Genomic DNA, 21,897 nt, shown 5'->3' with positions numbered 1-21,897 from the left:
AGAATCCGCCTGCCGATGCAGGGGCCCGGTCTGGGAAGATCCCACATGCCGCGGAGCGGCTGGGCCCGTGAGCCATGGCTGCTGAGCCTGCGCGTCCGGAGCCTGTGCTCCGCAACGGGAGAGACCACAACAGTGAGAGGCCCACATACTACAAAAAAAAAAAAAAAAGAAAGAAAAATATTATGCTAACTGAAAGATATCATACACAACAGCTACATCATGTATAATTCCATTGACATGAAATGTCAGAATAGGCAACTCCATATTGAGAGCAGATCAGTAAGTAGTTGCCAGGGGCTGTGGAGGTTGGGGGATGAGGAATGACTGCTAATGGGAATAGAGTTTCTTTTTAGGGTGATGAAATATTCCGGAATTAGACAGCAGTGATAGTAGCACAACTCTGGGAATATACTAAGCAACCATTAAATAGTACATTTTAAAAGGGTAAACTCTATGGTGTATGAATTTTAGCTCAATTAAGCTATTAGAAAACCAAACAACCAAGGACTTTCATTCACCTCAAAAGGCCATTAGGAAGCTATGGACTCTCTTTCCAGACAATGTACATGCACACAAAGTGTTACAAATAATTATGCAAGGAATGAGTGAGGGGAAGAAAAGGGAACTTGTTTATGTAAACACTGAAACCTATCTATGGGCTCCATTAAGAAACCCTGTAACTGTCACTCTCATACACTGAAAGTGGAAGAACAAATTACAACTGTGTAAAAGAACAGTTTACCCCTAAGGTGAAAAACTACCTACCTTCTGACTCTCCAATTCCAATTACAGGAATTTCTCCTACAGGTATACTTGCACATGAACAAAATGAAATAAGTAACAAGTTATTCAGTGGAGGAATGTTTACAAAGAAAAAACCTGCAAAACTCTTAAATGATTATGGCACCCCTGTGAAGTAAGACTACCATGCATCTATTAAAAAAATAGGAAAACTTTTTACGTACTGATGTGGAAAAAATCTCTAAGATGTATCAAGTGAGAAAAGCAAGATGCAGGACAGTGTTAAAAGTATGTTACAATTTCCATAAAATAGGTAAATAGGTAAAAAGACAAATACTTATATATTAAAGAACTGCCTCAGGAAGAATGCATAAAAAATTAGTAACTGACTGCTTCTGAGCAGGGGAACAAAATGGCTAGAAAGCATCTAGGGCATGGGAGGACTGTCTCAAGAATGAGTCTCCAGGGACAGGTTACAGGAAGGGAAATCAGAGAAAGGAGAGAAGTATTTAATTATTTATTGATATAAATCAGCACCCCTCTAAAAATAATTATTTATTAGCCTTATCAAGATGCTACACTGAAAAACACAGAATAAAGAATGTTAAAGTCGCCACAACATAAATCTAACCTAATGCAACACATCAGGGAAAAAAGGAAGAAACCTTCTGTTCACTTCCCATTCCAAAGATATTGTAAACACAAATGAGATTACTTGCCAACATCGTTATTCAAGATAAATTTTTAGAAGCCCCAAATCTCCATCTAAAAAGGAACTGCAAATATTTTAACAAAGCAAGTTTTTCTTTTATTTGCAGAGTCCCTGGTAGCAGCAAAGCTAAAACGTAGTCAACACAGAAGTGATTTTTTTTTTACTAGAATGTGGATAGCTTTTCAGATCTCCAAATCTTCCTGTTGAATTTGTTCTGATGGATTCCTCTACTTTATAGCCTAAAGAAATATCATGATCTCAATGTTTCTGTTAAAGACTTTAGTTACTAAAAAGTATCTATTCAGGGCTTCCCTGGTGGCGCAGTTGTTGAGAGTCCGCCTGCTGATACAGGGGACATGGGTTCGTGCCCCGGTCCGGGAAGATCCCACATACCGTGGAGCGGCTGGGCCCGTGAGCCACGGCCGCTGAGCCTGTGAGTCCAGAGCCTGTGCTCCGCCACAGGAGAGGCCACAACAGTGACAGCCCTGCGTACCACAAAAAGAAAAAAAAAAAAAAAAAAAAGTATCTATTCATAATTTACCTTCTTAGATCTGAGGTACCCACAGAATTTAAGGATACTCAGCTCACACTTTGACCCAACAGAGTATCTATTCTTAGTGTTACAGACAAAATAAGCAGCTTAAGTGTCAGTAAAAGTTACACTTTTTTTTTCTGAAATAGAACATAGGCACTCTCCGTTTTTCTAAGAGTTTCTCTGCACTGCTTTGCATTGTAAACAGATTATTTTAGATTCATATTTTTCTTGGAAGACACTCCTTTAGGGGGTCCCCTGTGAGTCGTGCTACTACATGTCCTTCTGGGTACAACAAGAATACAAGGCCTTGACTACTCTTTACCTAGGCCATTTCTCAGGGTTGAAACCTTGAGAGATGAGGTAACATCTCGGGACAATTAGGAGGCTTGCTTACTCCTTGCTGTAAAGGTAGTCAATTCCCAACTTCAGTATTCCTCCACTGCAATAAAGGAACACTGTGCACAGCACCCATCTGGGCCAGTATCACATTACCTCAGTGGTGACAATACTAACAATACCTGAAATCTTGAACTTAACTGTATAACACTGTCTCCACAGGAAAGAAATACAAAGTTTTAATTTGGTATGTATGCTAGGGGAATCCCCTTCACACCATTCAAATATTTGAAGGACAGTGGAAAGTGATCCCCCCAGGCAACTACCTTCTCATGATGGCTCTAGTGACCCAGGGCAGGGACTTCCAAAGGATAGGGACTGGGATGGAAGAGGTCAGGTCACTAAGTAAAGAATTAGACAAAGGGTCCAAAGTAATAAAGGGTATGGAAGATGCTCAACAGAGTGAACGGGCTGAGAGGAAGACCTGGGCCTCCTGTCAGTATAGCCTGTACCCCTTCATCAGCTTCCTATCTGTTGTTATTTCTAGTTCTGACCTAGTTCCTGATCATTTTCTTTCCATTGTTCCCACCAACTGATTTCTATTAAGTGTTTTTGCTCCACCTTGACCCACTATGGGACATGTAGAATAGAATTTCACCACTTTTTTTTCCTGCTCTGTTGTCCCAATCACCAGAACAATGTAGCTCCACAGCCTTAAAACCAGGGCCATAATGTCTCATGAACTTTATGGAATTATAACGGGTAGGCAGAAGTACTAAATGCAGATTTAAACAGACTGCTGTTTCCAAGCCCTTGGTGTGATGTTTGGTCACATTCAATAGCACTTTAAAGAAAGATAAGCATGCTCTCCCATGAAGGCATCTTTGTAGTTCCAAGATTACCATTTACTAAGAAACTGCTTAAGAGAATGTCTACACTGAAATAAGAGACCATGTCTATTTTTTCCATCAGGATCATAGCCAAAAACCAACCATATTTCTTGAAAACTTAGATGAGGTTTCCAAGAGTTAAACAGAACAGATTTACCAGCAAAAGGCAGAAAGAGTGAGATTATAATTTGAACCAGGCAAACCGTTTCATAACAGAAAATGTGGCACTTAATGTAGTTTGCAGAATACGGTATGCTAAAAACGCTACTTTACGGCAGTAGCAGGCCTCTAGAGAGTGAAACTAGCCAAACAAAAGAACAAAAAAGGTAGAAAAAAAGAAGCCATGTCAGCAATACAAAGCCACAAAAGACTGATGCACTTTTTTCTTTTTTTGGTGCTGAATTACAACATTTTCACCAGACCTTTGGTTTAAAAACACAAAAAACACTTGAAAATTCTTTTTATTTTGGCAATTTTAAACGAGGAATTTATACTAACTCAAATTTATCCTAATTTAACAGTACTTGAGTCTAACAAACACATGCACTATTGAGGTCACAGAAGACTATATACATGAGCAGATCAAAGTTTTCTGCAGCTCCTTCTGGAACAGATTTACTCTTGGTTCCTGAATGGCTTGGCCAGCAGATAGGACAGACTGATGTTTCTTTACTTGAAATAAACATTAAGTCAAAACCTCTACCAGAAAACTCATACTGAAAAGGCTTGGCTCACTTCCTGATGTGTTAGCCAAGGAAAAATAAGCAGAAAAACCTCCGTGCAGGTTGACCAGAAACTTTATTCTAATCGTCTTTCGGTCTCTTGCACCAGACACACAGTACTTGAATCTTTCTTGTGTATTCCTGTCAACTCTAAATTTTGAAAAGTAATAAGAATGCTAGTCAATAAATAATGCTTAAAAAAAAGCTAATACTTGTTGGTTCTATACTTTCTCATCTCACACATCCCCCAGTTCTTCAATGTTGACTGAACTATTCACCAAAGTTACATCAGTAAATTATTCACCAAATTTACAGAGCACTCTTAAGAGTGCAAAAGCGGAACAGACATAGTCTTTCACACCAAAGAACTTCTAAAGGATGTCTAGCTAAAAAACCAACAAATAATTAATTGAAATGTTTAGAGATTACAAAATAGGTTAGTGACGTACAATGATTGCCAACATTAAGACGCTCACTATTCAGATATTAAGCATAGAAAAAAAAGACCTCTTCTGGTTTTTAAGTACAATTACTATATCAAAGAATCTTAGAATTAGAAGAAACTTTTCTATAACTTACCTGAACCTGTTCTAGATGAGTCCTCTGAAATAACCCAGAACAATTATCCTATTTTCCACATGAAAACCTTCATTTCCTAGAAGATAGCTCTACTTTCAGTCTTCTCTCCTTCAGCTTACTGAATCATACCAACCCTTAAACCATTCCTCTCCCCATGACATGGTTTCTAGACCTCCTCCCCATCCTAGCTATGTTCCTCTAGACTGTCCAGTGACTGAATGTCATAATTCTATGCATGAAGACTAAGAATATATTAATATTTTTTAACAACTGTGATATACTGTTTATATTTTTAAAATATCTAATTAGTCATTACCTTTTTCATGTCTAAAATATTTCATAATACATATTTTAAATGTCTAAACAAATTACATAAAGACAACTTTGAATATTTTCTATTGCAAGTTCTATTTGGGAATATTATAGAAGAAACATTCAAATTCACAATTTAAAGAATATTAAAAGAAAATTTTAAGGGATCTTTTTTTTTTTTTTTTTTTTTTTTTTTTTTGTGGTACGCGGGCCTCTCACTGCTGTGGCCTCTCCTGTTGCGGAGCACAGGCTCCGGACGCGCAGGCTCAGCGGCCATGGCTCACGGGCCCAGCCGCTCCACGGCATGTGGGATCTTCCCGGACCGGGGCATGAACTCGTGTCCCCTGCATCGGCAGGCGGATTCTCAACCACTGCGCCACCAGGGAAGCCCTAAGAGATCATTTTAAAAATCTTTCTTCAGGACAGAAATTATTTCAAGCATCTTATCTGACCACAAATGTATGAAACCAGAAATCAACCACAGAAAGAAAAATGGGAAAAGAGCGAACACATGGAGACTAAACAACATGCTACTAAAAAAACAATGGGTCAACAATGAATCAAAGAAGAAATCAGAAAATACCTCAAGACAAATGAAATGAAAACATAGTTTTCCAAAATCTATAGGATGTAGCAAATACAGTTCTAAACGGGAAGTTCATAGTGATACAGGCCTTCCTCAAGAAACAATAAAAATCTCAAACAACCTAACCTGCCACCTAAAGGATTTGGAAAAAAAGAACAAACAAAACCCAAAGCCAGCAGAAAGAAGGAAGTAATAAAGATCAGAGAGGAAATAATAAAATAGAGATCAAAAAATAACAGAAAACATCAATAAAACCAAGAGCTGGTTTTTTGAAAAGATAAAATGGACAAACCTCTAGCGAGGCTCACGTAGAAAAAAAGAGAAAGGACCCAAGTAAACAAAATAAGAAATGAAAGGGCTTCCCTGGTGGTGCAGTGGTTAAGAATCCACCTGCCAATGCAGTGGACACTGGTTCGAGCCCTGGTCCAGGAAGATCCCACATGCCACTGAGCAGCTGAGCCCGTGCACCACAACTACTGAGCCTGCACTCTAGAGCCCACGTGCCTCAACTACTGAAGCCCTGGAGAAGCCACTGCAATGAGAAGCCCTCACAACTGCAACGTAGAGTAGCCCCCACTCACCACAACTAGAGAAAGCCCACGTGCAGCAACAAAAACCCAACTCAGCCAAAAATAAATAAATAAAATAAATAATTTTTTTTTAAAAAATCCTCTTTTATCATTCTTAACTTCCTCAGTCTCCTGTGAAAAACATACTCTTCTTTTTATTGGTTGTACAACTTTTTAATTGAAAATATCATGAAATATTTTTAGATCTTTGTTATTGTTGTTCATATACTTACTGTAGAAAATTTACCACACACCAAAAGGAAAGAAAGATTACATACCCAATTTAAATGATTACCAACATTTTGCCAATCATGTTCCCTCTATCCTGTGCTCATCATCTCCCCATAGAGTATTTTAAAGCAAATCCCAGCTTCATATCACTTCATCTTCAACTGAAACACACACTATGCATTAGTGCCTGTTATGCCATAAGCACTGTGCTTACCTTTTTTAGTCCTCAAAATAAACTAACATAATAGTCAAGCTTAAACCTGTACTATCCATGTCTGTTCTCATGTGACACTAATGTTCCTCCTTCATGTTTTGGCACACACTGTTTTCAATACCTATGTAAACTGTGAGAATTACTATAGAACTTCAATGTTCCACATGGGTCCTTACAATATTTCTGATGAAGATTACTTGGTTGTGTTTATGCAACAGTAGAGCAGTTTCACAACTAAATGGGCTACTAACGTGCTAGTTAATAATTCTGGTAGACTTGAGACGGCTTAAAGATGGCGGAAGAGTAAGACGCGGAGATCTCCTTCCTCCTCACAGAGACATCAGAAATACATCTACACGTGGAGCTTCTCCTGTAGAGCACCCACCGAACGCTGGCAGAGGACCTCGGACCTCCAAAAAGGCAAGAAACTCCCCACATATCTGGGTAGGGCAAAAGAAAAAAGAATAAACAGGGACAAAAGAATAGGGACGGGACCTACGCCAGTGGGAGGGAGCCGAGAAGGAGGAAAGACTCCCACACACTAGAGGCCCCTTCGCGGGCGGAGACTGCGGGCGCCGGAGGGGGAAGCTCCGGAGCCGCGGAGGACAGCTCAGCCACAGGGGTGCGGAGGGCAAAGCGGAGAGATTCCCGCAGAGGATCGGTGCCGACCGGCGCTCACCAGCCCGAGAGGCTTGTCTGCTCGCCCGCCGGGGCGGGCGGGGCCGGGAGCTGAGGCTCGGGCTTCAGTCGGATCCCGGGGAAAGGGCTGGAGTTGGCAGAGTGAAGACAGCTTGAAGGGGGCTAGTGCGCCACGGCTGGCCGGGAGGGAGTTCGGGAGAAGTCTGGAGCTGCCGAAGAGGCAAGAGACCTTTTCCTCCCTCTTTGCTGCCTGGGCGCGAGGAGAGGGGATTAAGTGCGCCGCTTAAAGGAGCCCTAGAACCGGGCGCGGAGCTGCCGAAGAGACAAGAGACTTTTTCTTGCCTCTTTGCTTCCTCGGGTGTGAGGTGAGGGGATTAAGAGCACCGCGTAGAGGAGCTCCAGAAACGGGCGCGAGCCGCGGCTGTCAGCACGGACAGTAGAGACGGGTGTCGGACGCTAAGGTTGCTGCTGCCACCACCAAGAGGCCTGTGTGTGAGCACAGGGCACTCTCCACACCGGCCCTCCCGGGAGCCCGTGCAGTCCGCCACTGCCGGGGTCCCGGGATCCAGGGACAGCTTCCCCGGGAGAACGCACGGCGCGCCTTGGGCCTGTGCAACGTCACGTCGGCCTCTGCCGCCGCGGACTCGCCCCGCCCCCGTGCCACTCCCTCCCCCCAGCCTGAGTGAGCTGGAGCCCCCGAATCAACTGCTCCTTTAACATCGTCCTGTCTGAGCGAAGGGCAGTCGCCCTCGGACAACCTACACGCAGAGGCGGGACCAAGTCCAAAGCTGAACCCCAGGAGCTGTGCGAACAGAGAGGAGAGGGGGAGATCTCTCCCAACAGCCTCAGAAGCGGCGGATTAAAGCTCCACAATCAACTTGAAGTGCCCTGCATCTGTTGAAAACCTGAATAGACAACGAATCATCCCAAGTTGAGGAGGTGGACTTTGGGAGCAAGATATACTATTATTTTCCCCTTTTTTTTCTTTTTGTGGGTGTGTATGTGTGTGCTGCTGTGTGAGATTTTGTCTGTATAGCTTTGCTTGCACCATTTGTCCTAGGGTTAGACCGACCCATTTTTCTGTTTTTGTTTGTTTGTTTGTTTTTTCTTGTTTGTTTGTTTTTTTGTTTGTTTTTTAAAAGGAAATTTTTCTTCTTAATAATTATTTTTTATTTTAATAACTATACTTTATACTACTCTGTCTTCTCCCTTTCTTTCTTCCTTTCTTCCCTCCTTCCCTCCTTTCTTCCTTCCTTCCCCCTTCTTTCCTCCCTTCCTCTCTTCCTTCCTCCCTTTCTTCCTCTGCACCTTCCGTCCTTGCTTTCTTGCTTCCTTCCTTCATTTCTTCCTTCCTTTCTTCCTTCCTTCCCTCCCTCCCTCCTTCCTTCCTTTTCTTTCCTCTCTATTTATTCTACCTTTTATTTTGAGCCGTGTGGATTAAAGGTTCTTGGCGCCCCAGCCAGGCACCAGGGCGGTGTCCCTGAGGTGGGAGAACCAACCTCAAGACACTAGTCCACAAGAGACCTCCGAGCTCCACGTAATATCAGACGGCGAAAATCTCCCAGAGACCTCCATCTCAACACCAAGACCCAGCTTCACTCAAGGACCAGCAAAGAACAGTGCTGGCCACCCTATCCCCAACAAAGAGCAAGACAGGTCTACAGCCCCATCCATTAGCAGAGAGACTGCCTAAAATCATAATAAGGTTACCAACATCCCCAAACACACCACCAGACGAGGACCTGCCCACCAGAAAGACAAGATCCAGCCTCATCCACCAGAACAGAGGCACTAGTCCCCCCAACCAGGGAATCTACTCAACCCACTGAACCAACCTTAGCCACTGGGGACAGCCACCAAAAACAACAGGAACTACGAACCTGCAGTGTGCAAAAAGGAGACCTCAAACACAGTAAGATAAGCGAAATGAGAAGACAGAAAAACACACAACAGATGAAGGAGCAAGATAAAAACACACCAGACCTAACAGATGAAGAGGTAATAGCCAATCTACCTGAAAGAGAATTTAGAATAATGATGGTGAAGATGATGCAAAATCTTGGAAATAGAATAGACAATTTGCAAGAAACAGTTAACAGGGACCTAGAAGAAATAAAGAGGAAGCAAGCAACGATGAGCAACACAATAAATGAAATTAAAAATACTCTAGATGGGATCAATAGCAGAATAACTGAGGCAGAAGGACGGATAAGTGACCTGGAAGATAAAATAGTGGAAATAACTACTGCAGAGCAGAAGAAAGAAAAAAGAATGAAAAGAACTGAGGACAGTCTCAGAGACCTCTGGGACAACATTAAACGCACCAACATTCGAATTATAGGGGTCCCAGAAGAAGAAGAGAAAAAGAAAGGGACTGAGAAAATATTTGAAGAGATTATAGTTGAAAACTTCCCTAATATAGGAAAGGAAATAGTCAATCAAGTCCAGGAAGCACAGAGAGTTCCATACAGGATAAACCCAAAGAGAAACACGCCACGACACATAATAATCAAACTGTCAAAAATTAAATACAAAGAAAACATATTAAAAGCAGCAAGGGAAAAACAACAAATAACACACAAGGGAATCCCCATAAGATTAACATCTGATCTTTCAGCAGAAACTCTACAAGCCAGAAGGGAGTGGCAGGACATATTTAAAGTGATGAAGGAAAAAAACCTACAACCAAGATTACTCTACCCAGCAAGGATCTCATTCAGATTTGATGGAGAAACTAAAACCTTTACAGACAGGCAAAAACTGAGAGAGTTCAGCACCACCAAACCAGCTCTACAACAAATCCTAAAGGAACTTCTCTAGGCAAGAAACACAAGAGAAGGAAAAGACCTACAAGAACAACCCGAAACAAGTAAATGGTAATAGGAACATACATATCGATAATTACCTTAAATGTAAATGGATTAAATGCTCCCACCAAAAGACACAGACTGGCTGAATGGATACAAAAACAAGACCCATATATATGCTGTCTACAAGAGACCCACTTCAGACCTAGGGACACATACAGACTGAAAGTAAGGGGATGGAAAAAGATATTCCATGCAAATGGAAATCAGAAGAAAGCTGGAGTAGCAATTCTCATATCAGACAAAATAGACTTTAAAATAAAGACTATTACAAGAGACAAAGAAGGACACTACATAATGATCAAGGGATCGATCCATGAAGAAGATATAACAATTGTAAATATTTATGCACCCAACATAGGAGCACCTCAATACATAAGGCAAATACTAACAGCCTTAAAAGGGGAAATCGACAGCAACACAATTATAATGGGGGACTTTAACACCCCACTTTCACCAATGGACAGATCATCCAAAATGAAAATAAATAAGGAAACACAAGCTTTAAATGATACATTACACAAGATGGACTTAATTGATATTTATAGGACATTCCATCCAAAAACAACAGAATACACATTTTTCTCAAGTGCTCATGGAACATTCTCCAGGATTGATCATATATTGGGTCACAAATCTAGCCTTGGCAAATTTAAGAAAATTGAAATCGTATCAAGTATCTTTTCCGACCACAACGCTATGAGACTAAATATCAATTATAGGAAAAGATCTGTAAAAAATACAAACACATGGAGGCTAAACAATACACTACTTAATAACGAAGTGATCACTGAAGAAATCAAAGAGGAAATCAAAAAATACTTAGAAACAAATGACAATGGAGACACAACGACCCAAAACCTATGGGATACAGCAAAAGCAGTTCTAAGAGGCAAGTTTATAGCAATACAATCATACCTTAAGAAACAGGAAACATCTCGAATAAACAACCTAACTTTGCACTTAAAGCAATTAGAGAAGGAAGAACAAAAAACCCCCAAATTTAGCAGAAGGAAAGAAATCATAAAGATCAGATCAGAAATAAATGAAAAAGAAGTGAAGGAAACAATAGCAAAGATCAATAAAACTAAAAGCTGGTTCTTTGAGAAGATAAATAAAATTGATAAACCATTAGCCAGACTCATCAAGAATAAAAGGGAGAAGACTCAAATCAATAGAATTAGAAATGAAAAAGGAGATATAACAACTGACACTGCAGAAATACAAAAGATTATTAGAGATTACTACAAGCAACTGTATGCCAATAAAATGGACAACCTGGAAGAAATGGACAAATTCTTAGAAATGCACAACCTGCCGAGACTGAACCAGGAAGAAATAGAAAACATGAACAGACCAATCACAAGCACTGAAATTGAAACTGTGATTAAAAATCTTCCAGCAAACAAAAGTCCAGGACCAGATGGCTTCACAGGCGAATTCTATCAAACATTTAGAGAAGAGCTAACACCTATCCTTCTCAAACTCTTCCAACAGATAGCAGAGGGAGGAACACTCCCAAACTCATTCTATGAGGCCAACATCACCCTGATACCAAAACCAGACAAAGACGTCACAAAGAAAGAAAACTACAGGCCAATATCACTGATGAACATAGATGCAAAAATCCTCAACAAAATATTAGCAAACAGAATCCAACAGCACATTAAAAGGATCATACACCATGATCAAGTGGGGTTTATCCCAGGAATGCAAGGATTCTTCAATATACGCAAATCAATCAATGTGATACACCATATCAACAAACTGAAGGAGAAAAACCATATGATCATCTCAATAGATGCAGAGAAAGCTTTTGACAAAATTCAACACTCATTTATGATAAAAACCTTGCAGAAAGTGGGCATAGAGGGAACTTTCCTCAACATAATAAAGGCCATATATGACAAACCCACAGCTAGCATCGTTCTCAATGGTGAAAAACTGAAACCATTTCCACTAAGATCAGGAACAAGACAAGGTTGCCCACTCTCACCACTCTTATTCAACATAGTTTTGGAAGTTCTAGCCACAGCAATCAGAGAAGAAAAAGAAATAAAAGGAATCCAAATAGGAAAAGAAGAAGTAAAGCTGTCACTGTTTGCAGATGACATGATACTATACATAGAGAATCCTAAGGATGCTACCAGAAAACTACTAGAGCTAATCAATGAATTTGGTAAAGTTGCAGGATACAAAATTAATGCACAGAAATCTCTGGCATTCTTATACACTAATGATGAAAAATCTGAGAGTGAAATTAAGAAAACGCTCCCATTTACCATTGCAACAAAAAGAATAAAATATCTAGGAATAAACCTACCTAAGGAGACAAAAGACTTGTATGCAGAAAACTATAAGACACTGATGAAAGAAATTAAAGATGATACAAATAGGTGGAGAAATATACCATGTTCTTGGATTGGAAGAATCAACATTGTGAAAATGACTATACTACCCAAAGCAATCTACCGATTCAATGCAATCCCTATCAAATTACCACTGGCATTTTTTACAGAACTAGAACAAAAAATGTCACAATTTGTATGGAAACACAAAAGACCCCGAATAGCCAAAGCAATCTTGAGAACGAGAAATGGAGCTGGAGGAATTAGGCTCCCTGACTTCAGACTCTACTACAAGGCTACAGTAATCAAGACAATATGGTACTGGCACAAAAACAGAAATATAGATCAATGGAACAGGATAGAGAGCCCAGAGATAAACCCACACACATATGGTCACCTTATCTTTGATAAAGGAGGGAAGGATATACAGTGGAGAAAAGACAGCCTCTTCAATAAGTGGTGCTGGGAAAACTGGACAGCTACATGTAAAAGTATGAAATTAGAACAATCCCTAACACCACACACAAAAATAAACTCAAAATGGGTTAAAGACCTAAATGTAAGGCCAGACACTATCAAACTCTTAGAGGAAAACATAGGCAGAACACTATACGACATAAATCACAGCAAGATCCTTTTTGACCCATCTCCTAGAGAAATGGAAATAAAAACACAAATAAACAAATGGGACCTAATGAAACTTAAAAGCTTTTGCACAGCAAAGGATACCATAAACAAGACCAAAAGACAACCCTCAGAATGGGAGAAAATATTTGCAAATGAAGCAACTGACAAAGGATTAATTTCCAAAATTTATAAGCAACTCATGCAGCTCAATAACAAAAAAACAAACAACCCAATCCAAAAATGGGCAGAAGAACTAAATAGACATTTCTCCAAAGAAGATATACAGATTGCTAACAAACACATGAAAGAATGCTCAACCTCATTAATCATTAGAGAAATGCAAATCAAAACTACAATGAGATATCATCTCACACCGGTCAGATTGGCCATCATCAAAAACTCTAGAAACAATAAATGCTGGAGAGGGTGTGGAGAAAAGGGAACCCTCTTGCACTGCTGGTGGGAATGTAAATTGATACGGCCGCTATGGAGAACAGTATGGAGGTTCCTAAAAAAACTACAAATAGAACTACCATATGACCCAGCAATCCCACTACTGGGAATATACCCTGAGAAAACCATAATTCAGAAAGACTCATGTACCAAAATGTTCATTGCAGCTCTATTTACAATAGCCAGGACATGGAAGCAACCTAAGTGTCCATCAACAGATGAATGGATAAAGAAGATGTGGCACATATATACAATGGAATATTACTCAGCCATAAAAAGAAATGAAACTGAGTTATTTATAATGAGGTGGATGGACCTGGAGTCTGTCATACAGAGTGAAGTAAGTCAGAAGGAGAAAAACAAATACCGTATGCTAACACATATATATGGACTCTAAGGGAAAAAAATGTCATGAAGAGGTTAGTGGTAGGACGGGAATAAAACACAGACTTACTCGAGCATGGACTTGAGGATATGGGGAGGGGGAGGGGTGGGCTGTGACGAAGTGGGGGAGTGGCAGGGACATATATACACTATCAAATGTAAATTAGATAGCTGGTGGGAAGCTGCTGCATAGCACAGGGAGATCACCTCTGTGCTTTGTGACCGCCTGGGGGGGTGGGATAGGGAGGGTGGGAGAGAGGGTGATGCAAGAGGGAGGAGATGTGGGAGCATGTGTGTATGTATAACTGATTTAGTTTGTTGTAGAGGGAAAACTAACACACTATTGTAAAACAATTATACTCCAATAAAGATGTTAAAAAAAAAAAAAAATAAAAAAAATAATTCTGGTAGACAGATGAGTCAGTAGTATGATAAACAACCTTACATAACTCACAGGATTTTAAAAGTACTTTGCAATACCTAAAGAAAAGGTGGAGTAGCAATATTAACAACCAGTAATATCCACTTTTATTTTAAAGAAAACTTATAGGCTTTGTTTTCCCAATCACAATTTTAGAGAACCCACTTTTAGACTGATTATTTAACTTTCATTGAACTTTAGGACCATAATGTCCAATTACTATTTAATACATAACATGAGGTATTTTATATCACTTTTAAAGAAAGCAAGCGTTAGCTGGCAAGTACTATAACCAGTTCTAGATTGTGACAGATCTTAAGAAACTTTCTGTGATTCATAAATTATAAGAAGTCCCTACAACAGAAATTTTGAAGTTTTGCAAAGATGGGAAAAAACTAAATAATCATTAAGAAACAGAATTCCTAAGAATAGCAAGTCGTCGTTATGCAGTGGTGAAAAGCCTTCAATAAGTCAAGAGAAAAGATAAATATAAACCCTGACTAAAAAGCAGTCTACAGACTCTTATCTGGGGAGTTGCCAAAAACATTTCAATCAGGAAACATGAAAGAATCCTGTAAAATACTAGTGTATGATTGAGTTGGGGGTGACAGTCTGGAGGAATGTGATGAAAAGGTTCAAAAGAAGGAATTAAAGAAGAGGGAGGTATGCATACTTCTCTTTTCGTCAAACCACTTCAGACTTTTTTAAACCTTTTCACTTAGATTCTAAGATAATAAGTCTTACCCTTATTTTCCACCAAAGACTGGATCTGCAATGTCAGCACATTGGACACAATATAACAAACTTTAAAAAATAAAAAAGTGTTTTGTTCTTTTTTTGGTTTTCATTTTTTAAATCAGGCATTAAAAAAGCACTAAGCTTCAAAACTTACATCTGAACCCACACTTCTCATGGTACTTTGTAGGACAGGTTTAGTCACAGAAAGTTTTCCATTCACTGGGCTATTTGCCACTGGGGCTGGTACCACATTCACCACATGATTAGGTAGTTGTGTGGTTGCCCCACCGACAGCAAGGACTGGTTGAGGAGGGGACAGAACTCCAGGTGCCTGGAGTTGTACCATGGTAGGCTGAGAGAGCACCACGGTCTGACCTGCAGTAGAGAAAAAAGAAAAGGAATCAGAGGGTGCATAACCACTGTGGCAGGAGAAGCTATTCAACATTTAGGTCTCTTCTGTAGATATAATAGGTTAGAGCAAATGGAAGGATTTGAAACCACCAATTAAAACACAATCAATAGCAGCACACATTCATACTGACTTTTGTTGTGTTTTTAATGAAACCGACTAAATTCATTCTCTTTGAAGTTATTATTAACGACGTATTTCCACACTTTTTTTCAGCTAACACACATCAAATTTGCTAAGTTATACATAGATTTCTCTAAGTATTAACCTCTGAAATTTATTAGTGCTAAAAGTATTTATCATATTACAAATATCAAACCTTCTATCCTGAACATAGAATCATATAGTTTACATTAATGGGATTTAGAAATACATATAACACCAAAAATACATGACAGAGATTCAGTAACTCAATACTTGGAAGAACCTGAGGCTACAAATATCAAAAATGTTAAAACCACTTAGCTAACATGGGAAACGTAAACCTGTAATTTAAAATAGTCTGCAGATAATATTGACTCCCCTACCCACCAAAATGGTCTACAAATCTTTTCTTAATCTTTACATTTAACCTTATTTTAAAATTACACTAATCTGAGGAAAATTAGTATCATTAACCTAAACAAGACTCATACAACTCATAACACTAGTCTATTAAAATTTTTACTTGCCTGCTGAGTGTTTGCTTTCATATCTGGCCAATTTTATAAGGTGTTGAAAGACTCACCTAACATCCACAGCTGCTTGAGCCTATTTAGCAAAGTAAAGGTACGAAAGTAACTGGCAACTAAAATTTCATATAGTATATTTATACTCTTCTTTAAGGGAAAAAAAACATACTATACTTTCAGACAGTGTAACATGATCCATGTAAAACTCAGCTCACTATTTCAAAGGATCAAGGAAAACTAAAAATCAAAATGATGCTTCAGAACACCTGTTTGTTAAGAACATCTGTCTTAGCTTAAAAAAAATCACTTGTATAAAATCAAAGTCTTTATGTTTCAGAAGGCCTCAGAAAGCATACAAAAACTAGAATTTAATTAATAGCATTTTATCCCAGGTAAATTAGTAAGAAAGACCTAAAAATAATTTCACAGATTTGTAATATATACAATTTACTTGAGCATAAATGATCACTAAATATTTTTATCTTCTAATTTTCCCTTGGCATAATTTATTTTATGAAATGAAAGCATATAAAATATGGAAATGACTTATAAGCAGATATATATTTGCTTATGCCAAATATTCAAATAAAAATAATTAACAGGGAATTCCCTGGCAGTCCAGTAGTTAGGACTCTGCGCTTTCAGTGCTGAGGGCCCGGGTTCAATCCCTGGTCAGGGAACTAAGATCCCGTAAGCCATGTAGCGCAGCAAAAAAAGAAAATTTATAAGTAAAATAAATAGCATATTTATTTAAATAGTAAATGTTAAGTTTTTTAATTACACTTACTGAGATATTACAGTCAATCTGGTACTATGAAAAGACATACTCATCAGAATGTAAAACTTAAACCAAGGGTTCCCACCCTGAATATAAGGAGACTTCTTTAATAGCAAAAATATGGTCACCCAAGATGATCATGGCTGTCCTTTCAGTTTCTGTGGATTGAGAAAATACGTGATGAGAAAAGGCTATTAAGAATTTACTAATGATTTTAGATGAATTTGGAGTTTAGTAATTAGAAGTATAACCACAAAATTTAAAAACATCAGTACAAAGATATATGAAACAAATTATTTATTCAGTCTACAGAAAATATGGATTTGCAGATGCCCTGCAAAAAGCCAAAGGTTACTACTACTCCAGCCACACGTATCCCAGGGCCCAGTGTCTACAGGTTGAGAACCACTGACTTAAACCAATACTTTGAGAAGAGCATTATCAGAAGTAGTGTTCCATATCTTCTGAGTTTAAAAATTATAATAAAAAGACCCTAAAAAACTAAACAATGTTCAATGAATTGTGGGATTATTCCAAAGAACAGAGAAGGTGGTAAACATAAAAAATTAAGTCATTTCAAAGAAAGGATCCTACTTCTAGCTCCAGTTACAGATTTAAAGCGTTAGCAGTTAACACATGCAGACAGCTTTGTAATATTTCTTAAAACTAATTGAGGGGTTTCCCTGGTGGCGCAGTTGTTGAGAATCCACCTGCCGATGCAGGGGACACGGGTTCTTGCCCCGGTCCGGGAAGATCCCACATGCCGCGGAGCGGCTGGGCCAGTGAGCCATGGCCACTGAGCCTGCGCATCCGGAGCCTGTGCTCCGCAACGGGAGAGGCCACAACAGTGAGAGGCCCACGTACCACAAAAAAAAAAAAAAAAAAACAACCTAATGGAGAAAAATAATTCATGTCTGTAGTATCCAGTGTCCGGTTATCACCATCTCGTTGCTGAAAGAACTGCAACATGGAGCGAGGGAGATGGAGCAATGTCAAATCAAGGTCTGTGTACCAAATGTGGCTCCAAGTCCTACCAGGCCACTGATGCCTCCTTTTTTTTTTCCAAAATGCACATCAAGCCCTTTCATCCCAGAGTGCCTAACTAACCTCAAATTATTGAGCACCTAAATCAAAGATCCTATAAACATACTAGACATGTTTGGCTTCAAGACAAAATGTGGAGAAACAACTAAATTTCCATGACAATGTGTTCAAGGTGACTTGCTAAACCTGACATGCTAGATGCCCACCAGCTCACAAAATGCAGTGCAAAGGACTGTTTCAGGTCTTAAATAGTTAGCAGCTGAACATAGTTACTACTGTTCCTAGTGTGGAAACAGTTTAAAACGACATACCAAAAGGCTGTTTATCCATTTCAGCATGCTCAAAACCCTCTTTGGCATTACACACAAATCCCCCTTAATGGACCACGGCTGGTTTCAATGCTGGATACTTTTGACTACGTATGACTCACTGATAGTGATAGTTTTTTCCTTTTCAGTTACCTTCAAAGATTTCAAACTTTATATCAAACATTTATTGAACACCTGCTTTGTCTAAAATAGTATGGCTGTGTGACAGTAAATTTCTCTGTGTATTAATTTTCTCATCTATAAAATGGAGATGATAATAATAGTACCTATCCTCACAGAGCTGATGTAAGGATTAAATAAGGTAATGCACTTAAGCACTTAGAACAGTGTCTGGCACGTAATAAGAGTTTAAATGTTAGCTAGTATTAATTATTTTTATTATTATTAATTACTATTAACCTCTTTTTATGTATAATAGCTTCTATAAGGGTATTGCATGTATTATCAATTCATTAGTTCTCAGTTACTGTTATTTAACTACTGATATAAATTTGTTAACTCCCCAATTAGACAGAATTCTTGAGATCAAGTACCACATCTCTGCATTCTTTTAGAGGCAATACACTATAGTAATTAATTACACAGCCTGAGCCAGACCACCTGGGCTCAAGTTCTGACTCTACTGCTCACTAGCAGAATGACCTGGAACAAGTTATTTTACCTCTATCCTCCATTTCAATGACTTGTTACCACTATCTACCCAAAAAGCCCAAGACAGGATACCTTCCTCTCTATCCTCCATCCCCCTTTCACATGACCTAATTACCAAGCCCTGTGATTCTACACTTTTTAACATCTCTACTGTCTATCCTGGCTCTTCATTTTCATTGATATTCCAGGCTTTCATCATCTCTCACCTGCACTACTCGTACAAGTCTTAATGGATGCATAGAACTTAGATGTAGAAGTAGGCAGAAGCTGTTTCAGGCAGATAGAATGGCATGTCAAGAAACGAGGAAGAAAAAGAAAATTTAAGGGACAATGGCCAGATTAGTTGAACTAAAAGATTTATAGAAAGGAGAGTTATTATAAGGTAAAGTTAGAAAACTAAGCTGGGGGGCTTCCCTGGTGGCACCATGGTTAAGGGTCCGCCTGCTAATGCAGGCAACACAGGTTCATGCCCTGGTCTGGGAAGATCCCACATGCCGCGGAGCGGCTAGGCCCGTGAGCCATGGCTGCTGAGCCTGTGCGTCCGGAGCCTGTGCTCCACAACGGGAGAGGCCACAACAGTGAGAGGCCCGCGTACCGCAAAAAAAAAAAAAAAGAAAAAAGAAAAGAAAACTAAACTGGAGCCAAACCATGAAGGGTTTTACATTCCAAGCCAGAGAATTTGAACTTAATCCTGTAAGAATTACTTCTTTTTTAATGGAAAAATATTTACTTCTGATACTTATATCGATTAACTGTAAAATGCCTTTCCTATATTTCTCTTCTTCTTCCCTCACCATTTTCAAATAAATGGAAGATACACACTTAAATCTATATGTTATTACAATATACCTCTCCAGATTGTACTACAAAAACAGACAAGTGCCCTATATTAGCATATGCTCCCCCAAAATAAAACTGTCTTCAGATAATAGGAAAGCACTGAAGTTCTGAATAATGTATGATTCAGGTTTCTAAAACTGATAAACTGCTCAGAGAAGTTTCTCTTCTTGCTATAGGAACTTCTATCATTCAAACATAGCCAATGGTCTGCTAAGAGCAAATTCTTATGAATACCCCTTGCTTTACATACTGATCATATTAATATCAAACTTCTACTTTTTTTTTTTTTTTTTTTTTTTTTTTTTTTTTTGCGGTATGCGGGCCTCTCACTGTTGTGGCCTCTCCCGTTGCGGAGCACAGGCTCCGGACGCACAGGCCCAGCGGCCATGGCTCACGGGCTTAGTTGCTCCGCGGCATGTGGGATCTTCCCGGACCAGGGCACGAACCCGTGTCTCCTGCATCGGCAGGCGGATTCTCAACCACTGCGCCACCAGGGAAGCCCAAACTTCTACTTTTTATACATGTGTTTTAACAGCTTATGGGAACTATAATGAAGTTCTTCACAAGTTTAGATTCTCAGCCTTTGGGAAAACACAGACCCTTTTGAGATCCTGATGAAGGTTTTGGAGACTATCCCTAGAAAAATCCACAAATAACATACACTAAATCTTGCATTTTATTTCAAGGGGTTTATGAACACTTAACATCCACTCACAGGCCACAAGAATACCCATTCGACAGGACTGCTATTTTTCACATGAAAAAGTCAGTAGTTTTCACCCTGTCCTAAGAGGGCAGGTATTTCAAGTTTGTTTGGTTGGAGTTTTTTTGGTAGGGATTGGTGGATTTTCACGGATCCATCCAGTCTCTCACCTAGTTCTCTTTATCAATATCATATTGTCTATGACCATGGAACAGAACAAAGATAACAGAGTACAGGAAATCAAATTTATGACCTTGCCCTCATTAAAACCATGCTCCAAAAAAATGAGCTAACAATCCATAGCTGGAAATACAGGCATAAATGTAACATTGGTATTTATTTACAACCCATTCCCCATTGACCGCAGTCCTACTTGGTGCCAACAAGCTAAATCCAGAGAAAGAATGCTGCGCACGTTTCCCTTTAGTCATGTGTACACATATCAGTATAAGTACAATGATGAATAATCTTCCCAAGAGATCTCTACGTGCAAATGATTCCTATGTCTGAACAGTACCAAATCCTCAAACTTGAACTTCTTTCAGTATAGACCTCAGCTTCTTGTAAAATCAACTATGGGAGGCCATCTAGTGGACAAAATATAGAAACACACATTCTTAGCTACTTGAAGACAAGAGTTTCAGGTTTCTTCTCAATGCCCCATACAAGATCATGTTACTAAACAGTGCTGCCTCCTCAGAGATTGAGTCTGACTCTATTGCCAAAACACACCTATTAGACCTGAAATGGACCATATTATTTAAAATACTGACTTCTCCTTAAAAACAAAAAAGTTCATGGACACAAAAATCTCAGAATAAAATGGCACCGAGAAAGTTTCCCAGATTTTCTCTTCCTTACAAGTGGTTATATAAAACCACAAGCCTTGGGCTTCCATGGTGGCGCAGTGGTTAAGAGTCCGCCTACTGATGCAGGGGACACAGGTTCGTGCCCCGGTCCTGGAAGATCCCACATGCCGCAGAGCGGCTAGGTCCATGAGCCGTGAGCCATGGCCACTGAGCCTGCGCGTCTGGAGCCTATGGTCCGCAACAGGAGAGGTCACAACAGTAAGAGGCCTGCGTGCCGCAAACAAACAAACAAACAAAAAAAACCACAAGCCTTAGAGACAGGCGTTTTCATAATTAAAACTGTGAGAATGGGGCTTCCCTGGTGGCGCAGTGGTTGGGAGTCTGCCTGCCAATGCAGGGGACACGGGTTCGTGCCCCGGTCCGGGAGGATCCCACGTGCCGCAGAGTGGCTGGGCCAGTGAGCCATGGCCGCTGAGCCTGCGAGTCCGGAGCCTGTGCTCCGCTATGGGAGAGGCCACGGTGGTGAGAGGCCCGTGTACCGCAAAAATAAAAAACTGTGAGAAAAAAAGAACTATTAGATGTAAATAATCTCAATAGCTATCTCCCTTGTTAGGATAGGAACCACATCTCTACAACATCCTCAGAACCAAGGACTATTCTTGACACACAGCATGTGCTCAGAAATTATAACCTGAATTAAAACAAGTCATATGACACAAGCCTCAGTGCCCTCCAATTAAACATACACAGCCTCAAATT

At 39.7% G+C, this 21,897-nt stretch overlaps 1 protein-coding gene across 2 annotated transcripts in view; it reads right to left on the bottom strand.

The window, feature by feature from the left end:
• Nucleotides 1–21,897, bottom strand: part of ATF6 (activating transcription factor 6) — a 238,878-nt gene that overhangs the window by 194,341 nt on the left and 22,640 nt on the right. For both annotated transcript variants that reach the window (XM_067039886.1, XM_059037757.2), the window contains exon 7: nucleotides 15,059–15,279. In XM_067039886.1, the coding sequence (XP_066895987.1) occupies nucleotides 15,059–15,279 (221 nt within the window). The remainder of the gene's footprint in view (nucleotides 1–15,058; nucleotides 15,280–21,897) is intronic.

The sequence above is a fragment of the Kogia breviceps genome, chromosome 1 (assembly GCF_026419965.1).
Source record: "Kogia breviceps isolate mKogBre1 chromosome 1, mKogBre1 haplotype 1, whole genome shotgun sequence".
NCBI classification, from domain to species: domain Eukaryota; kingdom Metazoa; phylum Chordata; class Mammalia; order Artiodactyla; family Physeteridae; genus Kogia; species Kogia breviceps.
Note: the sequence above shows the minus strand (reverse complement) of the source record. Positions and strands in the feature narration are given on the sequence as shown.